The sequence below is a fragment of the Dermacentor silvarum genome, chromosome 9 (genome assembly GCF_013339745.2).
Source record: "Dermacentor silvarum isolate Dsil-2018 chromosome 9, BIME_Dsil_1.4, whole genome shotgun sequence".
Classification (NCBI taxonomy): Eukaryota; Metazoa; Arthropoda; class Arachnida; order Ixodida; family Ixodidae; genus Dermacentor; species Dermacentor silvarum.
In genome coordinates, this window is record NC_051162.1 from 147,269,952 (window position 1) to 147,294,260 (window position 24,309).

Sequence of the window (24,309 nt, forward strand, 5' to 3'; positions counted from 1 at the left end):
GTGAGGGCAGCTGCGCAAAGCAGCACACAAAAATGTCGATTCAGCGCGAGGTTCGGAAGAACACGAGGGCTGTTGGCTCGACGACGCGAATACGCAAAAAAAAAAGGAAAGGGTTGTAAGAAGGCGGCGAAATGTAAACAAAAAGACAGAAGCCAGGAGACAAAGATAAGGCGCTGTTTCGTACTTGGGAACATGCGGAGTCAGCGAACGGGAAGGACCAAATGCGCGTACCGGACGGAGGAAAAAAGAGGAGGGGGGAGCAGCAAACGACCCGTAATAAAATCAAGAACAGTCGTAAACGGTTACAGCTTCAATATTCTCGGAGAGGAAGCGAAAGACGAGAGGAGGAAACGGACAAGGCAAAGGTGAAAGAGAGAGAGAGAAAAAAATGGCAGCGCCGAAAAAACAATAAGACAGCTAGCTGGTGGGTAAAGCGAGTCACAACCAAGAAAAGGGAACGCGGTAAACCGAAATAGAAACGGAAGTTTGAGAGAAGAACAGAGCGAGAAAGGTCGCGATAGAAGAACCGGAAACGGAAACGGCGGCTGTCCCGCCGACACACACGAGCTCGCGAGGGAAGCCACCTTGCGGCGGAAAACACGAGGAAAACACAAACCCCCTCACACAAAACACTCTCACACACACAAAACCCGCCATGACAAGACTACCAAAAGGTGCGGAAGCAAAGGAAGTAAAATAATAACAATGATAAAACAATCCATGCGCCAATTTCAAATGTCAACGGCTTGTAACAAAAAATAACGATGGAGCAGAAGAGAAGCAAGAAATCGTCTGCTACCGATACGAAACGAGTGTGCCCAGAGAGGGCGCGCACCATACCGGATGGCTTTGAGAAAGGAAAGAAGGCGAGAAAGAATAGGAGCAGCCAGAGAGAGAAGTACGAGATAAGGAAAAAAAAAAAAGATAAAAGGTGCCGCGGGAACTGTTCGACGCCGACGACCAAAAAACGACGCGTCCATCGCTTTACAATAGCGACCCATCGAAAACTCGAGGGTCGAAAGAGGAGACAGATGACATAAAAAAGGAGAAAAAAGGGGAAAAAATGCGCGAGTCTCAAAGGCAAGCCTCGAATGAAGACAAAGGGCAGCGGGGGAAAGGTTCGCCACCCGCTGGCCGGCGGTGGGGAAAAAACGATAACTCACGGGGCCGCGACTGCGTGCGGAGCCAGAATGCTTTCATCTTTTATTTTTCTTTCTCGAGGCGACTTCGGTGCGTCACAAGATTGCGTGAAAAAAGGGGGAGTTTAAAGAAAGACGTATCATTCCCCAAACAAATAACAACTAACGAAATAAATGTTTATAGTTGATCATAACGGAAAGGAATCTACCACGCGGTTGCATCACGTTCTTGTTATGATTTGTGTTTGCTTTTATTTTGTATCGTCGCATTTTCCCTAGCTATGTTTGTAATACGAAGTACTTACTGAATTGTGCGCTCCCATGCTGTATGTAATTTGCACAGTATATGCACGATTTTTGTTTGAGGGGGTCCCCTGACAGCTTCATAACTCCGAATGCAATCAACCTCATTATCAACGACACAATAAAACTAGAACTTGAAATTGATCTAAGAAATTAAATTACGGGGTTTTAGTATCCGGAAACCATACAGTCTGTTATGAGGGTCGCTGTACAGGGAGGGTATCTCCGGATTAGTTTCGACAACCTGGGGTTATTTTAAGGCGTGCACCAGAAGCGCGGTAGTAGACGATCATGTTTACAATCGGCACACCACTGCCCAGACACCGCGCACTACGGCTACTAGACAGAATCACTTGCAGTAAGAGTTGCATCAGTGTCTGACCCTATGACACCCATCTGACCCTATGGTGGCACTCAGCAAAAGTAAAATATTGTAGCTTTAATAGATATGACATGCCATACATAATAATCTCAATCGCTTCTTGAAGTGTACGCACTGATAAAATACAAGACAAGAAACCAGCCAGTTATTCGTATATGCGCGGTGCGCGTCAGTTAAGAATATCAAGAGCCACAGAAAAAAAAAAAAAAAAAAAAGAAACCATCGACATCCCCTTTCCTACGTTACCCCAAGATCGTCAATGGTACTTGTCAAATGCAGTTCTCTCAACTTTTCGACCTGTAACCCAGCATTCAACGCATTTCGTCGTCAAATTCTTTTTTTTATTTGCTTTTACCAGAGCGAGCTGAAACCATAGTGCAAATGTTCGGAACGAAGCCGGTAGCCTTAGCCCAACCACAGCCATACTCAAATCGCGGTCAACTGCTGAACGCGCCACGACTGCCGTCCAATTACTCATGAAACTGCCCCTCTCTGTTCCTCCCGGCCAAAAATAGCCATCATAAAAGAAATGAGAAAAAAAAAGAAAAGAAAGAAAAAGTCACCTGTCTAATGACACACGTGTGGTTGAGAACAAACGCGCTAATGGACAAACGTGTGGTTGAGAACAGCGAGAGATGAAAGAAGAACGATCAAAAGACCTTTAACATCGATGACCAACGCAAACTCCTTCCGAGGCGGCGGGTTGCGTAAGGTAAGGCGTTTCGTAAGAAATGACGCGGGAAAAATGGGGCGAGTGAGGATGCGGAGAGGGTAGGCTAAATAGAGCAACGGAGAATTGCTGTCAGCGTCAGAAATATTAATGACTTCGCGGGCACGAAGGCAAAGCCCAGCGGTTCACCAAAAGCCGCGGACGATTTCGTAACATGCCTCTCTTTTTTTTCTCTCTCTTTATCTGGCCTCCTCGATCGATTGTGCCAATCGCAAGGCGCGTCTACCGCGAGGGAATCGAAACGTGCACGGAAAATTATGGCGTACGGATGAGAAACTTCGCTTCTCGTATTCAAGACTCGTAATTGACAAACGCTTCCCGCGAACCTTCTTGAGCAAAAGCGAAGCTCGAGATGGGCGGGATCGCGCGCGACGGCCACGTAAAAAGACTCGCATTATGAAACGGTTCCAAGAGCCTTCCTACGCTTCGCTCTCGAGACGCGACGCGGAAAACTATACGTTCGCACATTGCTGGCAGAGAGCGCGCTGAGTTTCTAATTCCCAGTTCGGCGGCGACGCGCTGTTATTGTGAACCGAGCAGACGAGAGAAAACTGCTTTGATCTATTGGAGAGATGCAGTGTCCTATCCTTTCTTCGATTTTATCGTTCAAAATTTTGGCGCGACTTTCATTGTGTAGGCGATACTAGAACGCTACAACGATGCTTTCTGGTGGTTGCCGATTTGCTCAGTACTCCAAGTAACTGCAAGCCTACTACGACGTGTACCATGGAACAGGTATTCTGTATTAGTTATAACCTGTTAGCTACCCCTCCGCACCCCCACATCTTTCTTTTTACAACTTTGTGTCATTCTTAATGTATGAGTAAACAAAGAGCGTTCATGCCCCAGCTGCGACGCCAACGGGTACGGCGAGCTTAGTGCACTGTAAAGGGTGCACCACTGCACGGACCCTCTCAATGCGGGGAAGAAACCTTTAAGTCCTTCAATGCGCGATATATGTATAAGCGGGGGAGACCGTGTCGATGAAGTTACCACAATCGGGAGTCGGAAATCTCGATTCTCAGAAATCTTGATTCGGAAATCTCGAATTTATCCGCGATGTGGCACGCGCGGTTTACATTCGGCTGTTCCAAACCAAGAGCTCGGAACGCGTTCGCCAGGTTCCACCAGAGCTCCGCGAGTAGGTAGGTGGAACTTCGGCTCGGACATGTTTTCTCCCGCTCCAATCTCGACAGAGCTCTGCATCGTAGCGAACCCAGACGGCGCACGGAAGGAAACAATCGAATTTGCCATCAGAGAGCAAAGACAGACAAGATTCGCAAGATAAGCTCGCGATAGTTCCCGCAGTTACAGAGGCAGCAGCACCGACGCCACAAAGATAAAACCATTATCTTCAATTGAGAGAGGCGTGGCAGGCAGGGTAAACCACAAGAGCGCGCACTTCAAACAGCAATAAAACACCGCGCTGTTATTGAACATTAATATGACATTTTGTAGCGCAAAATCTCGAAATGAAGGATAACAGTGAGACGCCAGATAAAAGCAAAGATGAGCGCTACGTCTTTCCTCTCACCTTTCACTGTTATCTTTTACTTCCGAGTGTTTTTTTTTTTTTTTTTTTTTGCGCTACAAGGTATCATGCTAAGTAAACCCCAAATCCCCTAAGAAGTTATTTTGATGAACTGCTCGCAGGCAGAACAAGAAACGAAAATTCAGGACGAAATCGAAGGAAGATACGAAATGCGGCAGCTATAAGGCGCTCTCGCAGAAACTGAGAAAATAAACTTTCAAAGGCAGAGCGCCGGGAAGCAGCTGACTGCACAGAAAATCGAAACAAAAGGAAACATTTTGAGGCGCACAAAGCGCATCGCGCGCTCGACGCTCTCGTTATGCGGAGAGAAAGCGGTGTCACACGTTTCTTCGTGCCACGCGCGTCCGGTTACTTTATGCCACGGCCACGAATTTCGCGCTCGCTAGAGAAGATTACAAAAAGAAGCGGCAGGCTAGGCGCGCTTTGCACGACGACAAATTGGACGGGCGGCGTCGAGCAAGAAGAGATGCATCGAAGCTTCATTTGCGAGAGACGGGTAGAATCGCCGCAAAGAAAGAAATAAAGGAGCCGTGAACGCATGGAAAATAAAGCGCGCGCGACGGTAAACAAGAAAGAAAAATGAACGACGCGAAACGACGTTACGAAAAGCGCCAGCGGAAAGCGACGGGCCCGAAAGTGGGTCGCGAAACGGAACTGTAAACACAGCAGAAAACAAAACGCCTGCTGCGGCGGCTTACAGTTTCTATTTCGTCGAAGCGATGGCGTTAATATACGTACATGCCTATACGTTAGCGAAAACATTGCATTCGCTACCGGTACACGAGTCGGTAACGCGCGCGTCGCTTTTAGTTCTACCCGACAGTGTTTTCATTTTTTCTGCTGTTTTCCGAATTAGAGATGCAGTTTTTCACTGCCCAACTCTCACGCATTCTCGTTTGAAAATACGAAAACACCAAGACAGGTCGAAGCTTCAAGTGCCGCCTTTTGCATTTGACAGGTGACGCTTATAGCTTGCCCGTTCTGCCTAACAAACTATCAGGAATGAGCGGGACGCTCATTAATGCACCAAGACTGGTTGGAGTCCCGCATAAATGGTTAAGTTGTCCGCGACAACCGACAAAACAGAAAAAAAAAGAAAGGTCTCGGGGGAGCGGGCGGCGTTAGTGCGAAGAACGCGGTAACGGGACAGATGCGCACGTGCTGTTTTCACGAAATTCAAAACACCGCAGTAATTTCGCCTTCCGACGCAGCACGCGAGCAACCGCAAACTTTGAACAGCTCAGCAATTGACAAGCGACACACTGTCGCTGGTTTCGAACTCCGGGTCCCGCCTAGGCGTTTGTAGCTTGCTGCTACAGTCGGGGTGGATGACAATTAAATTTTTCTCGAATATTCCTTCACCTTACGGTTTTCCGCAGGATCGATTTGCCATATCGTGAGCTGGTATAGGGATCGGTCCATCCACGAGCTTCATTAGATTATCTACGGAATCGGCACCCATTAATATTCATCGATACCAAGGACACAAAGACCTGGGTGCCTTGTATAATGCTATCGACTCGAGAGAGAGAAAAAAAAATGTAACCACCTGCAAACGTTGAGCGCTTGTCTCACAGAAAACGTGAGTGACACAACAGGAAACACAGTGCAAGGGCGCAGAAATCTGCGACTATACCGTAGATTCGAAATAATAAATAAATAATGCTAGTAATGAAACATCTGGAGGAAACACTAAGAACGCCCAGAGAGATAAGCCAAGATGATCGAATCACTGGACGGAAGATCAAAAGAGAACTCCCGGAGGAAGAGGAAGACGCAGCAGATCACACAAGTGGCGCTTCCGTCTTCACGTATCGCACCAGGCGCTCGCGCGCCAAGCCAGGGCTACAGGTCTCCATCTCACTCTCAGGCGGGCGTCTAGCTGGGGCCTTAATCTAACGGGGCCGCCGCCGGCACACAAGAGGAAAAAGACGCCGGCGCAAACTGCTAATGGGCTCCCCAAACGAGAAACGCGCGAGACCAAACGAGAGCGACTCGGGGGAAAAAAAAAGTAAGTGGCAAGAAAGCAAGTAGAGCTAAAGACGAGGGTGCAAACGCCACGAGGAACGAAGTTAGGGCAAACGGGCAAGATACGTAACAAGGAAAAGCGAAGGCAGCTAGGAGAGAGAGAGAGGGAGAGAGAGAGAGCACAAGGCAGTATACGAAGCCTGCAGTCACAAAAGGGAGCGCGATCGTAACACCCGAGAAGAGGAAAAAAGACCGGCTTTTGCGCGGCCACGAAGCGCGCCTGTGTACAAACGGTAGCTACGCGCGCTGCGCACGTCACGAAAAATCTATCGCGAAGTGCGTCATGAATAAGGAAACAACGCGCGCAAACTTGCAGGAGCGGGAGGAGCCCAACCGCAGTTGGAACGCGGCGGCGGCACGTAATAAGTGCGGCGGGAAAAGGCGGTCAGAGACAGAGAGCGACCCTTACACGGGGAGCGCTGGCGAAGCTGGGAAGGGTAACGGGGGAGGAGAAAAGAGGAAACGGGAGCGTTGATTCGGGAAAGGCCACTGCAATATTCAGTTGGCCAGCGCCGGGCACGCCCGCTCCCTATTATTTCTGCCCTTCCGACCTGGAGGAGGCCGCGATTCCTTTTCAAACCGATTCCCGTGGGTGTTGCCGTTTCTTTATTCCGCTCTCAAATCAACGATTCGAAGCGCCGCAAGCCTCTCCCCTCCGTCGCTACTAAATTTCAGCGCTTCCGCTTCATTGATTTTGCCACCTTGAAGCGTTTTTGTTTTTCTTTTTTTGTCAGGTCTGCTGGCATTACAGCGCCATGGAAGCCGACGACACCTATCAATTCTGTACGTGGCACTGAATCGTTCTGTGGTCCCTCTCTCGCTGCCACTTGCGCCCTTACTTGCACGCCCGTCTTTCAGTGCCACGAATCTCAACAAACTTGTACAACTTTCATTCGTTCTCTAAGAATTCTGCCACCACTTCGTTCGGTTCGTACCTAGATGATAGAAAGAAGGAAAGAAAAATCGACGCATATCAACTTCAGCAATACCGTTTCTGCCTGACTCGTACCACTTATGGAAACGAAATTGAGCACGATGCCCTCCAGCCACTTTTCCTCTATACTTTTCCACGCAGCGCCTTCCTCATTTTCCTCCACAAAATCTCGAATTCGACGGAACCGCGCACAAAAGCGAATAAAAAAATCCAAACCTGCGGACTCGTACACGGGGAGGCTGCCGGCTGCCCTGAGACGCGAACGCTTTATCGCCCCGCGATGGCTCGGAGCGAGCAGCTCAAATATACATGGGCAACGCCTCTCGCTTCCATTGGTCCTCGACTTACACTTGATGGGGCCGGACCCCGGCTCTCAAAAAGGAAGCGCGCGTGTGCGAACTGCCTCCGTTCAACAGGTATGGGCCTGTCAGCCGCGCTGGCCTAGCTATAAACCGTGCATAAGAAGGACACCAAACGGCGGTGCCTCAGATAAAAAGAAAGAAAAGGAAAAGAAAGTTCCCGCTTTCCGGACAGGCCAGCCTCGAATGGATTCATTAAACATCCATCTGCAATGCGGCGAGTACCGGCGCCGTGCAGCAGTGTTATACTTTGCGCCGGGGAAGGGGAGCGATGATTGATTGATGATGTTTGAAGTGCAAACGCAACATTGGGGCGATATCATATAGAAGTCGTAGTAGAGAGGGCTTTGGATTAATTTTTGACCACCCGGGGCTTTTTGACGCGCACACAATTCGCGGTACCCGAGCGTTTTAATGCGATTAACTAGCATTCGTCGGATACTTCAGGTACTTTTCGGTCTGCAGATGTCTAACCTCTTTCACGGAGCTTTTCAACTGCTGCGAGAGCACTCCGCAGGTACATGTCCGACTGATAAAAGCGAGAACGTCCGCTCTTCTAGCTAGTAATAATAATAATAATAATAATAATAATAATAATAATAATAATAATAATAATAATAATAATAATAATAATAATAAAGATTACGCGTGAAATAGGCGCCTACGTGTAATCGCGCCAAAGTTCAATCGAAGTCCGATATACTGGACCCGATTACCACAGCGCCAGCGAAACAGAACTGGCTGCGGTTGGGAAGCCGTGTTTAGTGAAGCTTTCTTTGTGGTGCCCAATGGTGTTGACGCTGTGGTCTGTTGTGGCGCTATGGCGCACGCGTGTATTAGAGCGCAGCTTTTAGGCGCCCGTTCCAGCGGCGAGCGTCGGCGTCCCTCGTAACCGAGCGAACGAGGACAGCGAAGGGCGAAAGAGCGAAAGCGGAGCGCACGGCGAATGCGTAGAGACCGCGACGAGGAAAGCGGAGGAAGGGTGCCGCGAAACCATGAGGCGGAAAGCGGCGGAGGAGGGTATGGCGAAAGCGTGAAAAGAAAAGCGTGGTGCCGCGCAAGACGGGCTTTGCGGCGACGATGGCTACTAGATGGCGCCTGAGTAGCGCGCATCGTCTGCTCACCGATGACGCCAACGATAAGGCATGCAGCGAGTGCATCCACCGATTCCATATATGGAAACAAAGCGCTGCATGGACGAAGGTCTGCCTGCGGCGGCTGCTGTGAATAGCGCCCAAGCGTCGCCCACGCGCTGCCTCTCACGATCTTTCGACTAGCGAGGCAGTCGCACCCCACGCTGCGTTTGGCGCCCCACTATGCAAGAGTACGTTTAGATGGGCCAATTAAGTTATATGAAACCTAGATCATGTGAAGAAAATCTACGGAAGAATAAATATGGAATTGAGTCCAGTGAACATCCATTCACGGTGTCTCAGGGACCCGCCGAAACGCGCATACATTATAAGCGCCTTACTTTATAAATAGCGTGCTACCGTTCAAACTGCGCATGCGCCGTCGGGGGCAGGCAGCATCGGTAACGCTACGCTAAAATGTTCCAGTAATTATGTCGAGCTTTGACGTTATCGCGCAGTAATATCCGGGCAAGTTTTGCCGACAATTCTTTCGCCCGAGCGATTGCATGACGCAAACGGGAAGGCGAACGAACGTTTCCAGCGAGACCATGCTCGCGGAGCAAGCGATGCAGAAGGCGCTCAGAACATCTAGTCTCGCCATCTTGGACCCTTCCGACAACACTACCCGTTGAAAGCGCGCATGGAGGAAGAACCTGCTTACGCAAGCTTTCAAGAACAGTCTTTCTCTCTGCGCTATGCGAATTCACAGTTCCACGCTCCCAGGACACGCTGTCCCTTTCAGGTTTCGACCGTAACTACCAACCCGTCTAGGCGCTGTTTTTACCCAGCCGACTGCGAAACAGGATCTCCCGCTGGCTTCCCCATTCGCTATCCTAAGGTCCTCACCGACTGCCTACTTTGGACGATCCGGGACTATCCCCACTTCCATCGGTTCCTCTCGCGTCCACCTTACTACGAAGGAAAGCACCTCTCAAGTTGCACCCCGCGGAGCTCGTTACGCTTCAATCTTCCCCTGTCGCTACCGTAGTAACGAGCACCTGCTCTCCCTACTTCTCCCCACCAATGCTTTCCAATTTTCCACCAGCCCCCCATCCCTTCCCAAAACTTTCCTCGCCCTCCCAAAACCTCGGCGTGAGAGAGCAGCGATACAGGCAGGGTACGACGCGGCTGACAAATCACCCGACTCGTCGCCGCCTTCCCCTAATGCCTCCTTCGGCTTCCCTAATTTCATTTATTTTCCTTCCCTACCGGAGGCCGCTACCTTACCCTCCCAACGTGACGGGAGCCTATCGTCGGAGGAGGAGCGGCTCTCTCCGTTCTGCGCCGGGCCAGCCACATCACTTTTCCCTCAACTTTCTTACACTTCGGTGGCCATACGACGACCATCATTACCTCTCCCGCCCTTCCCTAATTTCTCCCCTGTCGCGATCGCAGGCTGCGCGCGGCGGCAACCATAACCCTCGCCCTTCGAAAACAGGGAAACAACGAAAACGCGAAGACGAAGAGGCATTGACCCTCTCTGCCGCCATCGCGTACGCGCATATACCACCCTTTCGCGCGTCAATATCGCCCATCTCTCCGTTTTTCTTCTCGCCGCGTCGACCTCATCTCTCTGAGCGGGGGAAGCGACCTAATCTCGTTATTTATCGCCGCCGCCGAGCGAGCGGCAGCTGCCGTAGTTTGTTCCTAAATCGAAACTATACACCGGGCCTCCTCTTGCGCCATGTGCTCCCCAATAGGGATGCAAGCGGGAGCGCGAGGTACGGAGCTGCAGTTAGCGCACCTCTGTGGATGCACGCCAACAACCGCGGCGCTGTGTTACCGCTTGTTTGCCCTACGCCAGCGCTACTTCGGGCGCTGTGCAGAGCCGGAACACCGAGGGTTGTGCGGCCTTCCGATAAATCGGCCGCGATACTGCATTGGCACTGGGCTGTACTGCGTAATCAATGTGTGACCCAAACCTGCCTTCGCCGGAGGGAAGCTTGGAAAGCCACCCGTAGGCGCCGGTGAAAACAGCAGTCAACGGTGTTGCGAGGTCGGAAAAAGGACGACGGCGTACCACAGATCCGCCCGAACTCCGCATAAACATGCGAGCTTCGTATCTCGACAGTTGGTAGATAAAGAGATGGAAGAGGAAGAAGGTGTTGCAAGGCAAATATCGCGAAAACAAGGAAAATTAGAAGTCGTATATACACTCATTTCGAGTTCTGCGAAATTGAGTGCACAGTCATTCATATGACTGAAAGCACCTAATGGGTACGTAACGATGATGGGTGTCTGACCTGAAACCTAACTTGGTAAGAAAGTACCAGCAATCTTGAAATCTAAAACAACGAAAATGACATGAAACGATACGTTAGTCACAGCAGCATGCGAAACAAAAGTCGGCATGGTAACGTCCGGTGCCAAACAGCGGTCACACTCTGTTACAGGCACATGGCTATAGTGTGGTTCGACAACGAGGCTATACAGAGGACTGCCGTATTCAGTTTGAGCGCAGGCGCATGAAGAAAGTATTCTTCTAGAGGGGAGGGGGGGGGGGCGGGGAGAGAACGCAGGCAACTACAAACGCACGAAAAGAGACAACGGCCAAGCTCGATATATAAAGAAACTACACTCATAATAAAGAGGACTAAACAAGCCGGCAGGCCAGCTAAGCCGCGGCGGCGCCGGCAGCACTTCACGCAAACGAGCAGCGAAGGGTCCACGAAGAAGAATGCGGGCAGCTGAGGGGAGGAAACAGTGATAAATAAATAAAAAATAAAAGAGCAAATTGGGATGAGCGAGTGGAAAAACCGTAACCGTGCCCGAGCACCGGCGGGTAAAGCGGCAAAAGAGGAGCTGCTCCTCTCTGGGCGAAACAGATGTTCCTGATACGATCATTTATAACCTCGCCGAAGCGCGGGCGCGCTTGAGGGAGAGAAGGGAAGGAAGCCTGGAAATAATTGTTTTCTTGGCCGGTTTAGGGAGCGAGCGCGCTGTAGGAAGAGCTGTTACTCCCCCCTCCCCCGTTCCTTGCCTCCCGTACTTCTTCACCACCAGCTTCCCGGGGTTTGGGACAAGCCGTTGCAAGTGCTCTTTCCACGCGTTTATCCCTTGCGACCCTCTCCTTTCCCCACTCCCCACCTTCGGCCTGCCGGCCGTACTGAGAGAGGCCGCACGTTACGGGCGCAACGCTAAGCTTCTCGCTACGCCGGCCGAAACAAAGAACGATTCCCGATTGGGGAAAAGGCGTGCAGGGAACGCGGGGAAAGAGGCTTGGGTAAAATGTACACCTTCGTGCGGGCGAGCGAGAAGTGAACGATGATTAGGAGCCGGGAAGAAAAAAAGAAAACGCGGGAAATATCAATTTAAACAATATCAGGGGAGTTTTTCCTGCGAAGGAGTTGGAGGGGGAGAGGCGTGGCGGATATGGGGAAGGAAAGATGAGCAGGTACGAGGAACATAACGGAAGGCAACACACTGAAGCGCGATGGTAACAATGAAAAAAGGATGCGTGCTCAGTAACGCTGAAATGCCACGGCATGCGCGGAGTCGTTAGAAAAGAGAGGTCGATGCAGGAACGGAAGAGTCAAGCGCAGCCTATATATTGTGGAAGCTGGCATATAAGCGCAAATTGCAGGCGAGGCCACCGTTCGTGCCCCGAAAAAGCGAGTCTTGCTGCGGAAACAATGCACTGGCTGTCAGAGCGACAGCTTGGTATAGTACAACATTATGTATTTTATTTAAAGGCATATATTGGAGAACTTCGCATCTTATTGCATGGCGGTCACTCATTTCCCTTAATTTCACTGCATGCATCGTCACAGTAAAGGGGAAAATATGGTATCATAAAACTCGCATATTACTCATTACAAAGCACAGCGGCAGAACGCAAGCATCACGTACTGTCGTCATACGCGGCGCTTAGAATGCGCATGACGAACAATATAATAGCACGTGCACTCGGTTAGCCACGAACTCGGAGGAAAGCCAAGAGCGCTGCTGGCACGAGCAAACGGAACAAACACCCGCGCACCGAACAACAAGCGGCTCCAGCTTCTAGCAGATGCCGCCTCGAAACACTCCCCGCATTACACGCGAGCTGCTAAAGAAAGCCGTCTCGCACACGCAAGATCCGAGAAATCAGACGCTCACACAAGGCGCCCGGGCGCCCCACAGCCAAGCTTCCCGTCTCCCAGCGTCGCCGTGCACCGAATAACAAGGGCGAAGGCGACGAGACAACGGCGAAGAACGGTCGCAATCTGAGAAGCGACGTCGTTTCTTCGGGCGGGCACCGACGCGGCGGCTTCAATTTCGCCCGCGCACACCTCGACACAGCGGCGGAGGCCGAAGGGTATTGCACTCCGTCTAGACGCGGGACGAAACGACAGCGAAATAACGAGAAGATATATATAAGGATACGCAGACAGACGATCCGATAAACAACGTGAGGATACGGAGTACCGCACTAGACCAAAAAAAAACGAGTGGGGCACCAAGAAAAGACTATGCCCGCCGAAGAGAGAGAGGAAGAGGTACAGAGCTGGAAACTGAGGAAAGGAAAACAAAAGAACGATGCAAGCGGCGGAGGTGTCGCATGAACACGGCTCTGTGCACTGCAGCACACGCTTGCGACCGGGAGGTGAGCCGTGGAACGCGACGCACCTCGACGAAGAACTACGTTTGTTGTGATGCTTTTTGTCCGCGTCACCGGTCTACGTGCAACCGGTGACCGCGGAGAAGCCGACTGTACGGGGCCTCGAAGGTTGGCGCTTCGGGCAAAATGCTTCGCTCGACTCTTGCTTGGCCTAATGCAAAACGTCACCACAGGCCGTCTCACGCCGTACTCGCCCAGATTAACGGAAATGCACCAGACCCTACCAACACTGGCGTCCGACTCGCCGTAGTAACCTTGCGCGTTCGTTAAATATTCTAATATTAGATAGATAGATAGATAGATAGATAGATAGATAGATAGATAGATCCTATGCGCCTGGCAACGATCGAAAGGCCCATGTCTTCAAAACTTACCCAGGGCCTTGTTATTTCGTATTGCGAAATGCGCTATACAAGCGCCTGTTCATCGAACCTTGAACAGCGAGTCGGCACTCGCCCTATGTATATTATAGCTCCCTTGTGATTCCACTTGTTGCGCTGTTCAGTTCACATGCTGAACCTTTAAGAAGGTCGCCCGCTTTCGCTGACGCATGATCGATTAATGTTAGTTGCTTATCGAAGCACGCACGCGGAGAACAGGGATGCCACCGCAGGAGGATAACCCGGTACCAGATTGCGGCATTTTATATATGAGGGGGAGAGAGAAAGAAAACGCACGCAAAGGAAGCGTCAATGCCGCGAACTTGTGCTTCCCATTCGGCCAAGTGCAACCAGGAGTCAGTGAGGCATTCAAGAAATCCGAAGGAAGACAAGTTCAAGTAAAAGCACAAAAGAACACGGCTGGCAAGTCGGAATGCGGCGTCTGACATTACGAAGACGTCGAGGATATGAAAATTTAGCCACACCGAATGCAGGAGAAGTGAAGACGGAGAAAAATCTCAAGAGTCTTAGGGAGGAACCAAGGCTGCGGAGGCAGAACACGTCGGCGGCGAGGAAGAAAAAAAAAATAGGAAGAACGGATCAAGAGACAACAAGACAACGCTCCAAGATGATAAAACAGAATGAATAAAGAATGGGGCGGGGGGCATCCATTCTTTTCTCTGATGGGGAGAGAAAGGAACTGGGAAATGTTACTTCAAGAAAGTATGCAAAGAGGAAACGCCAGAGAAAAGATGAGAGGGGTTGCGAGCCTTGTCACATCGTCGAAAGGAAAGACGTTCCTCGAAAAATCAACACAAAGTACATAGCGGGCAGAACACACAAAATCAGGGGAGGGGGAAATATAGCTGAAACACCATATGTTGCACTAAGAAATCACTAACACAAACACATAAAAAAAAGAGAAGAAGAGAAAGATGTGTTGGAAGCCAAGAGAATAAAGTTAAAAAAAAAAAGTGTCCCACGCCCCGGCAAATATGCGCGCTGGCTGTTTTGCGGTAAAGGAGAATGAGAGTTAGAAGAACATCAGTGGTTGAGAGCAGTTAGGTGCAGTGGAGACTACTATGCGAGCCTAAAGGCGGTTCGGATCAACGGATACGCAAGACGCACGAAAAAAAAAAAAAAAGTGCAGACACAGCGCTGTCCTACGAGCATTCCTTTCGAACCACTCACAGAACGCGAAAGTGGCGAACGGTACGGAGGAGGTAGCGTTCAACAGTGACAGCACCGTAAGAACACGCACAACGCGACCCGATGAACACGACGTCGATTATGATGACGATGTCTTACTCAGTACAAACGGATACGGTAAGGATAACGTAAGGCTATCCTAGCCGTATTTATGGCGTGGCGTCTCGCGACGCGGGCGCTTCGATCGCGTTGGGAACCCTCTCAATGTGCGCCGACTGGTTACGCATCGAAGTCGACATACAACGACAGAAACACGCACTTCGGCAGCGATAACAACGGATCTGTGAAAGACATCCGCTTTTTTTTTTTTTTTTTTTTTTTTAAGAAAGGAACGCGGTAATTTGTGTTCTTGTGTTATCGACATCCTTCATAGTTCTATTTTATTTTGTCATTGCTTACACTTCGTTATTTTGCATTTCCTATACACGTTTCACGCTTTGTTGTGTTCTGCGCATGCGCAATGCTGATGCTGCAACACTAGTATATTTTGTGATGTTCTAAAACAAAATTTGCCGCGAGCCAGTACTGTTCTATTGTCTCTTTTGTATCGAGGTTCACGGTCAACCTGCACCCAAAACCAGCTTGTCTAAATCCGCTATCCTTGTACAGGGCGGTCCACTGTTAACTGGAACACTCACATGTGTGGTTCTCACTTTGCTGGCATCTTAGCTGCAAGTGGCTGCGGAAGCAATGTCAGTGCACTGCAGATGTGTGTCGAAAGGAGTCAGAGCTACCAATCACAAGTTATCTGCTGCGAACCTAGGTTCTGCACTCGTGTTCCCTTTAACAGTGGACCGCTCCGTACATGCCACCCTTCAGGGACAAACACAGTGCACGAAACTAGGCTATGGAGACGGAGGTTAACGGCAGCGGGAGAAAGGAGTCGACATACACGAAAAGCGCCTTCATCCTTCCTTTGCCTATTTCCTTTTTTCGTCTATCGCTTGTTGCGTTTTTTTTTTTTTTGCGATGATAAAGGGAGGCGGACGGCACGGCTCGCAGCCACACAAGTCCAAAGCACGGCTGTACTTTCTCGACGTGAAGCTAGCCTGCTGGCACGCTGCTGAAGAATACCGCAAGAATACCCTCGCGTAGGGAAAATAGAGAGAAAAGGTAGGGGAAAAAATCAACAACATGAAATACTGATATAACAGTTTTTTCCTTTTTCTTGTCGGGGAGCAAGGGAGGCGATGAAAAGTAAAGAAAGAAGTGAAACCACCAAAGCGGCGGGAACACTCGTCTCCGGGCGTTCGCCTCAAAACCCGATATAGGGAAGACTGGGAAGAAGGGGATGGGAGCCGGGAATATTCTGTTCCTCAAAAGAACAGGGCGCGGTGGTCGAATGCATGAGGAGAGAAAGGAATAATAAATCTCGCTCGTAGTACATGACAGAATGGCCGCGTCGCATGGAGGGAGAGAGCGAGAAAGTGTGGCCCGTGGAAAGTGAGCTACGCATGAAAAAAATATAAAAAAAGAAATGAAGAAAAATGAGAAATAGGAAGTTTGCTGCCTATTGATTGTACTGCGCAACCCACAGAGGAATGCGAGGCAAAATGAAGGAACCACTCGACAGAGGAAAAACGAGCCGTAAGAGCATAATATGCTTCGCTATAGTTGAGCCTTTCCATCTGCTTAGGCGCCCTTGCAACGATTGAAAATGCGTCAGAGAACGCTCCGAAAGCGTTACGCAGCAATTACGCATCAAACATCCAAGTCAAAAGGCAGCATAACCGCAGTCTGCTGGGACACGGTCGCAACGAAAGAGACGACGTCATCTTTTTGACCTCAGGCGTTTAGGTAACCTACATTTATTTATGGCAGTAAGGATATACTGATTGATTACTTGATTGGGTTCGATGTCTCGCAGCAACAGCCGAGGTACGAAAGATGGCTGGCTGAATCGATTGATTTATTGACCGATTGGGGTTGTAGCCAGAAAACAAACAACTGGGATACGCGAGTGACGCCATTGAGCGATATGCGGGTATCTTTTGACAGCAAGAGGTTATTTAGGTGCACGGCTACACAGCGATGTGCCTCGGCGCTTTTGCATTCCTCCCCATCGACAAGCAGCAGCCACGATCTGCAATCAAACTGCCGACCTCAGCAGCAAAGAGTCATGCAGCTACCGAGCAGCCGCGGCGGTTAAAGGAAGAACAAAGAAAAACGGAGCTGATGTTCGCACGCGAGAATTTTTTTTTTTCGAGTCACTTGACAAAAACAACACGTCACTTTAGATATTCCTGTGCACGTTCAGTATCACACTGGAAGAAGCGTAGAGGAAATGATCCCCGCACTGGCGTTAGAAACCGCAACAAATATGCTGAATTTTCGAGGAAGACTCGAAGTACAGGCGAATGTGGACGACGAAAAGAAAGCAAGAATGGCGAAGATGAGCCGGCCGTTGACGAACGCCCGCGCAAGAACGCCTGGGCAGAAAAGAGGCCGCAGCAAATGACCGGAAGTGGTGCCATGAACCATTACCAAAGAAAGCACAAGAAACACGCTATCGCGTCCGGATGGAAATAGAAGGTTCGGAAACGCTCATCAGGCATATGAAAAAGCAGGAGGGACAAAGAAAAAAAAAACTGTAGAAGGAAAAGTAGGGAAAAAGTAAGGAATGCCCAGTGGCCCTAGCTGCCCACTTCTTCCGTTCCGTTTTTCTCCTCCTTCACTAGGGAACTGCGCTATTCAGGGAAGGCGGGCAGAAACCGAAGCACCGATGCCACCAGATATCCAACAACCAAGAGTTCCCCACGAAGGAAGACCTCCCCAACGGAAGAACAGAGAGACAACCACACAGTGATTTTCTCGGCGCCTTCCGGTTGGTCGTAGTCACGGGCTGCTGCGCACGGCTATGGGTTGCCGGAAAGGAGACTCGGATATCGCCGAGCAAGCGGTGCGCACTTCCCCAGACCCATCCGCCTGTACACATACAGAGAGAGAGAGAAATAGAAGCGACCGAAAGAAGGACAAAAAAGGCAACAATAGGAGCGCGGAAGAAACTACGCTCCGCCTCAAGCACTCCGTGCACTGCGGCAAAAGCTACCGAGTCGGATAAGCCAGCCGGACAATCGGTAACGAGCACCGGCTACGCATCGCGAGAGAAAGTAGGAGCGCTTTCCCAGCGTGCGTCCCTAGTCATTTCGGCTATTCCTCGCGTTCGCCCAGCGCTCAGGGATTAGCGCCGGACAATGGGCGAGCCCCTTCTTCCGGTTCGCGTCGCTGGTAGGGTGGCTGACGCGCCACGTGGGCAACGCGCTGCGTTGCACGGAACTTGCGACACTTGCGATATGGGAGCGAAGTGGCAGCCAGTATAAGATGAGATTCCAAATGGACCAGCGACGACGATCCGAACACGCAGCTAAACAATGCTCCGGCACGGCGGCGGCTCCGCGCGACGGGATCGAGAAGCGGGCGCGAGCAAACGACCGTAAGAGACCATTAGCGCCGGGGCAACTTGACAGGGAGGAACGGCACTTCCTTCTGTTGATATTTGCGATACGCATGGCATCCGATTCCGAAGTAAAGGAGGATTTCCAATTGCTCTCGCGTAACCATTATCGCAGCAAATATGCTGCGGAACAGGCTCGCGGCCCGCTCAAAAGCGCGCTCCACGTCAACGCAAAGTTATCGACAAGGGGACGCGCGATGAAAGTTTAAACCAAGCCTTAGGTCTTTATGCGCGTTCCACACAGTTCTGTCTTAACAAGCTAATTGTTAATCAGCTGAGCAACGCCAACAATGCCCAAAATTTTGCTGCTAAGCAAAATGGTCTACATGTGCCGGGGGTGGCTGAACTGAGGTGCTGGAAGAACTACAAGAAAGACGTTTTTATCAAAATTATTTATTTATTTATTTATTAGCTCCGGTAATCAATGTCAATGGCCATCGCTGTGTTTTAAACAGCGCAAATGCACCAGTTCCCAATTCGCCATGATCACCATCATCAGCAGCCTATATTTATGTCCACTGCAGGACGAAGGCGATCACCAATTACCCCTGTCTTGCTCTAGCTGATTCCAACTTGCGCGTGCAAATTTCCAACTTCATCAACCCACCCGATTTTGTGACGTCCTCTACTGCGCTTTCATTCCCTTTCACCCATTCTGCAACTCTAATGGTCCACCGGTTATCCATCCTACGAATCACATGGCCAGCCCCGCTCCATTTTTTCCTCCTAATGTCAACTAGAATATCGGCTATCCACGTTTGTTCTATGATTCACACCGCTCCCTCCCTGTCTGTTAGCGTTAGGCCTAACATTTTTCGTTCCATCGCTCTTTGTGCGGTCCTTAACTTGTTCTCGAGCTTCTTTGTTAACCTCCAAGTTTCTGCCCCATATGTTAGCACCGGTAGAATGTAATGGCTGTACACTTTTCTTTTCAACGACAGTGGTAAGCTCCCAGTCAGGATTTGGCGATGCCTGCCGTATGCAGAATTCACCATGTCAAACGTTTTCATAAAACGCCCGCGGGCTCTGACAGTTGGCCTATTAAATTTATGTGTAAAGTAAGGTTTCAAGCAATGGCAGCATGATGCGACCTTAAACAGGTTGATCTTGTTCTCATATTCATGAGCATGAGCTCTAAAGCTATGCAGGGTACGACTAAGGCAGATGTAGACGTTCTCGAATTTAGACTTCTACAGGTTTCTGAATAGTCCAAGAGAGCGAGAGGGAGGGATATAAGGAAGGCAGGGATGTTAACCAGTCAAGAGTCCGGTTGGCTACCCTACGCTGGGGGAAGGGAGAAGGGGAAGATATTAGTCCAAAACGCTCATGAAGCACTATGCCCCACAACGAAGGTTTCAGTGAACTGCCTGTGGCCATGTCCGCTAAGAGTGTAGTCCGACAAAAACGGAACCGGCGGAATATTTCGCACAAAGTATCTAAAAAAGAACTACTGCTTTAAAATACCATTATGGGCTTTTACTTGCCAAAAACCACGATCTGACTATGAGGCACGCCGTGGTGGGGGACTCCGGAGTAATTTGGACCACCTGGGGTTCTTTAACGTGCACCTAAAGCTACGTACACGGGTGTTTTCGTATTTAGCACCCATCGAAATGCGGCCGCCATGGCTGGGACTTTATGCGCACCGCGAAGGAGAGCAGCAAATGGGCGCCATGTTCGTCGCACTTTGCACAGGTGTTCTCGTCGGATCGAGCCGCCGCGCAGGCAGCCGCTCGCAACGACACTATACTATAGCGTGATCACGTGATCTTCCTTGACGTGCCTCGAGAGCCGCTGTCGTCTGGGACCACCCAAACAATGAACGACGACCACCGATGCAACAGCCGACACCCCCCGCTGAGCTGTCCGCCCCGATCCACCTGTGTAGCCCGCGCTTCGAGCGGTGGCAAGCGTCCCACAGTTGCGTGCAGCAGCATACTGCTGCTATGCAAGCAACTCGGCACTAAAATACAGCCACTGAGCCGTTGAGTATGCGCGCCTGCAGCTGTCGGCAGTTTCCAGGCTCACGTGAGCTGCTGCGTAGTCTATATTAAACGACTATACAAGTACATATATATTAAACGGTAATACGCGGCGCAACAGATTTCGAACACATGGTTTTTTCGGAGCTAACAACGTCGGTCACGCTGCAAACGCGAAGCCAAGTCTGTCTTACTTCTCTGTCTAGAAAACTTCTTTAAGAAGGCCGCGATGACCCGGTCACACAAAATATAATGCGCGATTTTTAAAAAATTTCCTTTTCTCGCATGGATCGAATAATGGACAATGTTTGTAAATGGACAGATTCAATGCGCACATCCCGTTCCTCTACACGCAATGGAAAGCTTAATGAAAGTGCGTTCCCGAAATCGTGTGGCAGCCGTACTGCACGCTACTTAGCGCACGATATCTACAGGTCGCGATACAGGTGCCGCGCGTAGCAGACGACTAAAAAAAATGATGATAAAGGAAGCGAGCGGCGTCGTTCCAAAGGCAACGCCGCGGCAAGCGGACGACACGCTGAGTCGCGACCCTTAGCGACGAGCGGCGTGCGCGTCACGAATGTTCTTACGAGCTCGCGCACCGCCTGACCACGGCAGCGAGTCGATTGTTCTTCCTACCGATGCGCGCGAACAATGTGATGACGGAGCACTCAGACACGCACTGGAAGGCGCGTGACAAAACGGTGGGGACCAGCTGGTTGACGCGACCTGCGCACGCGTGGGACACAGGCGTAAAAGTCTGTGTGCGTGTATGTGCGCCCATGCGTGCCCGCGCAAGTGTACGTCAAATATGCATGTGTGCGTGTGTGCGCGCGCGTGCAAGTATATATATATGTGTGTGTGTGAATGTGTGCGCAAGTGTATATCAAGTATGCGTGTGTGCGTGTTCAAGGGTGTGTCCAGTATCTTTGTGTGTGTGCGCGCGAGCAAGTGTGTGTCCAGTATCTTTGTGTGCGTGCGTGTGCAAGTGTATGTCAAGTGTGTGCGTGTGTGTGTGTTCGTGAGCGTGCTTGAACGAAAGCAATTCTTGGCCTATACCTACCAACCTTGCTACACCTGAGTTTATGGCTCCAATGCGATACTAAGGCACCATAGATGGCGCCACAAGGTCGTCCGTCATTAGTCTGTCATAACCAGGACCGGTATAATGTTTCGATTGTCATCCTTGATTCTATTCCTTATTGTTTTTTCAACGTTCACCGCTCACGACCGGCCGATTTCAGTGATAACGTACGCGAAGCGCCGCTAACCTCTGACGAAGCGCGGAAAGGAAAATAATTGCAATAGAATCATTACATTTTACCGGCCTAGTGGCGTAAACATCGCTATGCCGGAGCAGTAACGGCGGATAATGCTGCTCCTCCTATAGCACTCAAATTCCCTCGCGTTGACACTCAAAGTCGGCGATACATGGGTAAATAGCATTATGTGTCCAACGACCCAGAAAAGCCGGCGTTGTAGGCAACGAGCGGTACCGAAGATCATCAGTGACGTCATCAGCGTCTTGCACGAAGTAAGGTCAGTAGCAATACAGGAACAAGTTAGGGTAAGGTGACTTAAGGCGGAGTAAAGTGAACTATGGTGGATCAAAGTGGGTCAAGGTCGGTACACATTATAGAGCAAGGTGGATTAAGGTAGAGTTGTGAATGACACGTGACAATGTATGGCGTCGCGTATCACGGACGTAACCAATTAATTTGAGGTTCTTAATGTTTTCGCATTGAAATCACGTAAGGATGCTTAAGTGAATGTGATTTTTTTTTCATTTTCTCGGTAATATTAATAATTTAAAACGGTAGTATTAATTAAAAAACATTTAGAGCGCAGTAAAATAATCCGTTAACGAAGAATGTGTCTGATGAGCACTGAGCTATCATCCGCAATTAGCAGCCACATTTCTTTTATAGCTGAGGGTGGAATTTACTGACGGCGTTTAGCGTCTCGTATGAACAGACGGGCTACAATACGCCGCAGTGAACGGCTTCGAAGGATCTTTGACCGCATTGGGTTGTGCAACGTGGACGAAATACTCACTAAACGAAGTTTTTCTTTTATTATTGTATTTTTTTCCCCCTTCATTCCGCCACCTTCAGACTCTGGCCTGAGAGGAGAGTGGTAGAAGCCGCAACATATAAATCCCCGCAGGATTGAGGACGCCATAACCACACAGCCACCACGCGGGCCAACGACAAAACGAAAACAAAGGAAAAGAAAATGTAGCAAGAAGGCTTAACCAGTGCTGGGCGTGTATTGTTTATACGCAATAACTCACGCAACTGCGAAATGAACAACGTTCGGAGTTAACGTTTCTGCATTACTTATACCAGGAAGCAACAAAGCACTTAATTTATCGATATAGCGGGAACCCTCGACGGCGTGTGTATATTTTCCCGAGCACAGTAAGTGAAACGGCACGCGAAAAGAAGCTTTGAAACTTCAGTTCACTCAGCGTGCCGTTTATTGAAACAAGGACCGAAGTTTCACAACAGGTATTATTAATGACGCCGGCACGCGGTCCGACCGGCCGTATAGTTCATAAACATAATTGATACCGAGCTCCCGGACGACGCAGGCGGTCCTTGTGTAAACAACAAAAATGTTTGCCGAGCCGAGTGGCCAGATAGGGGGCGGAATTTTTTTTTTTTTAGTCCAGTTGCGCGGCACAAAATGCTACAACAGCCCTGCTGTCTCAATTCTCCCTTATTTCTGAGGGTACAGTTCATGGTCGTCTCGAAACGCGAAGTTATGTAATGAGGCTTACACCGGAAGATGGTCTGTGCGTATCGCAAGCACTGCTGGCCCGATAGACCCTTTTCATAATTCGCAGGAGCGCTTCTCTGCACTGCAAACTAATGGCGGCCCCGGTCACCTTTCAAATCAAGACAAAGAGCTATACAGGGTGTTTCACTTAAATTGGGCCAAACTTTAGAAATATGCAAATGCTATACGCAGCTGGAGAGAACCAAGGTAATGTTGTTTGCCGTCGTTTGGAGATACTCAGAGTATTTATTGCATTACGCCTAATGAGATAATTAACATAATTAATTAATCAACTTCTCAATTATTATAATTAGATGAAAAGTGTCAATGAGAAAATTGTAGAGCAACGTGAGAAACTCCCGATACAGCTTTCTGTTGCTCAGTACGTGCTACATAAAAGTGCTTCTCCGAGCGTGACAGAAGCCCGAGATTACACGCAAAGTGCCTCGAGCGGCCAGTCACCCGGCAAGTTTACTCGAGCAAGTTTATTCAGACATGTTCCAAGTAAATTCAATGCGTACTAAGAACTACCGCGTCTTTCAAATTGTGTCCAATTTTTTCTGTTTAACTTCTCCGCTTTCTTCCGTTATCCGTGAGGCTGCGCCTCAACGTCTGGTGGTCGCGAACACTGTCAATACGACACTGCGGCGCATTGCAAAACACAACTTTGAAGAAAAAAAAATATTACTCTAACGTTTTACGTGCAAAAACTGATCCGATTAAGAGGCACGCCGTAATATGAGGGACTGAGGATTAATTCTGACCACCCGTGGGTCGTTAAACGTGCACCTAAGTGCACGAGCGCTTTCGCATTTCGCGCCCCTTGGAAATGCGGCCGCTGTGCCAGGGAACGAGCCGGCGAGCTCGAGCTCTGCAGCGAAGCGCCCAAGCCACTGCAGGGTATACTGCGGCGTCGCGTGACCGAACAGACGTGTAGTACACTGAGTCGGTACGGCGATAAAGCGTGAAGCGAGCAAACACTGACCGTTCCTGTTTTCGCTGTCAGCCGGTTTCATCTGTATCGGATGATGCATCTGCAATGAGACAAGGGACACAATGAGCGTCAGCCGAAGCACTAGAACTCCAATTTGTCTATAGATTGACACTTCGAAACAGGTATTCACAGCAAAGTTATGGATGCCTTCAACACCAAGGCAAAAAAGAAAATACTGCCACGGAGATGATAAAGAACCACTCAGTCAAGAACGGTAAGCACCATAACAAACACGGAAAGTAGATGCAAATTCCGGTTACTGTTTGATTTACATATTGCGATTTTGTCATTCCCGATGACATCGAGCGCCATGTATAACGGCTTATATGCCTTTACTCCTGCTGTTTAT

The 24,309-nt window shown here is 49.8% G+C and overlaps 1 protein-coding gene across 12 annotated transcripts in view; it reads right to left on the bottom strand.

The window, feature by feature from the left end:
• The window catches only part of LOC119464516 (CUGBP Elav-like family member 2), a 521,231-nt gene that overhangs the window by 148,863 nt on the left and 348,059 nt on the right, over positions 1–24,309 (bottom strand). For all 12 annotated transcript variants that reach the window (XM_049655498.1, XM_049655499.1, XM_049655493.1 and 9 more), the window contains one exon: positions 23,952–24,000. In XM_049655498.1, coding sequence (XP_049511455.1) covers positions 23,952–24,000 — 49 coding nt within the window. The remainder of the gene's footprint in view (positions 1–23,951; positions 24,001–24,309) is intronic.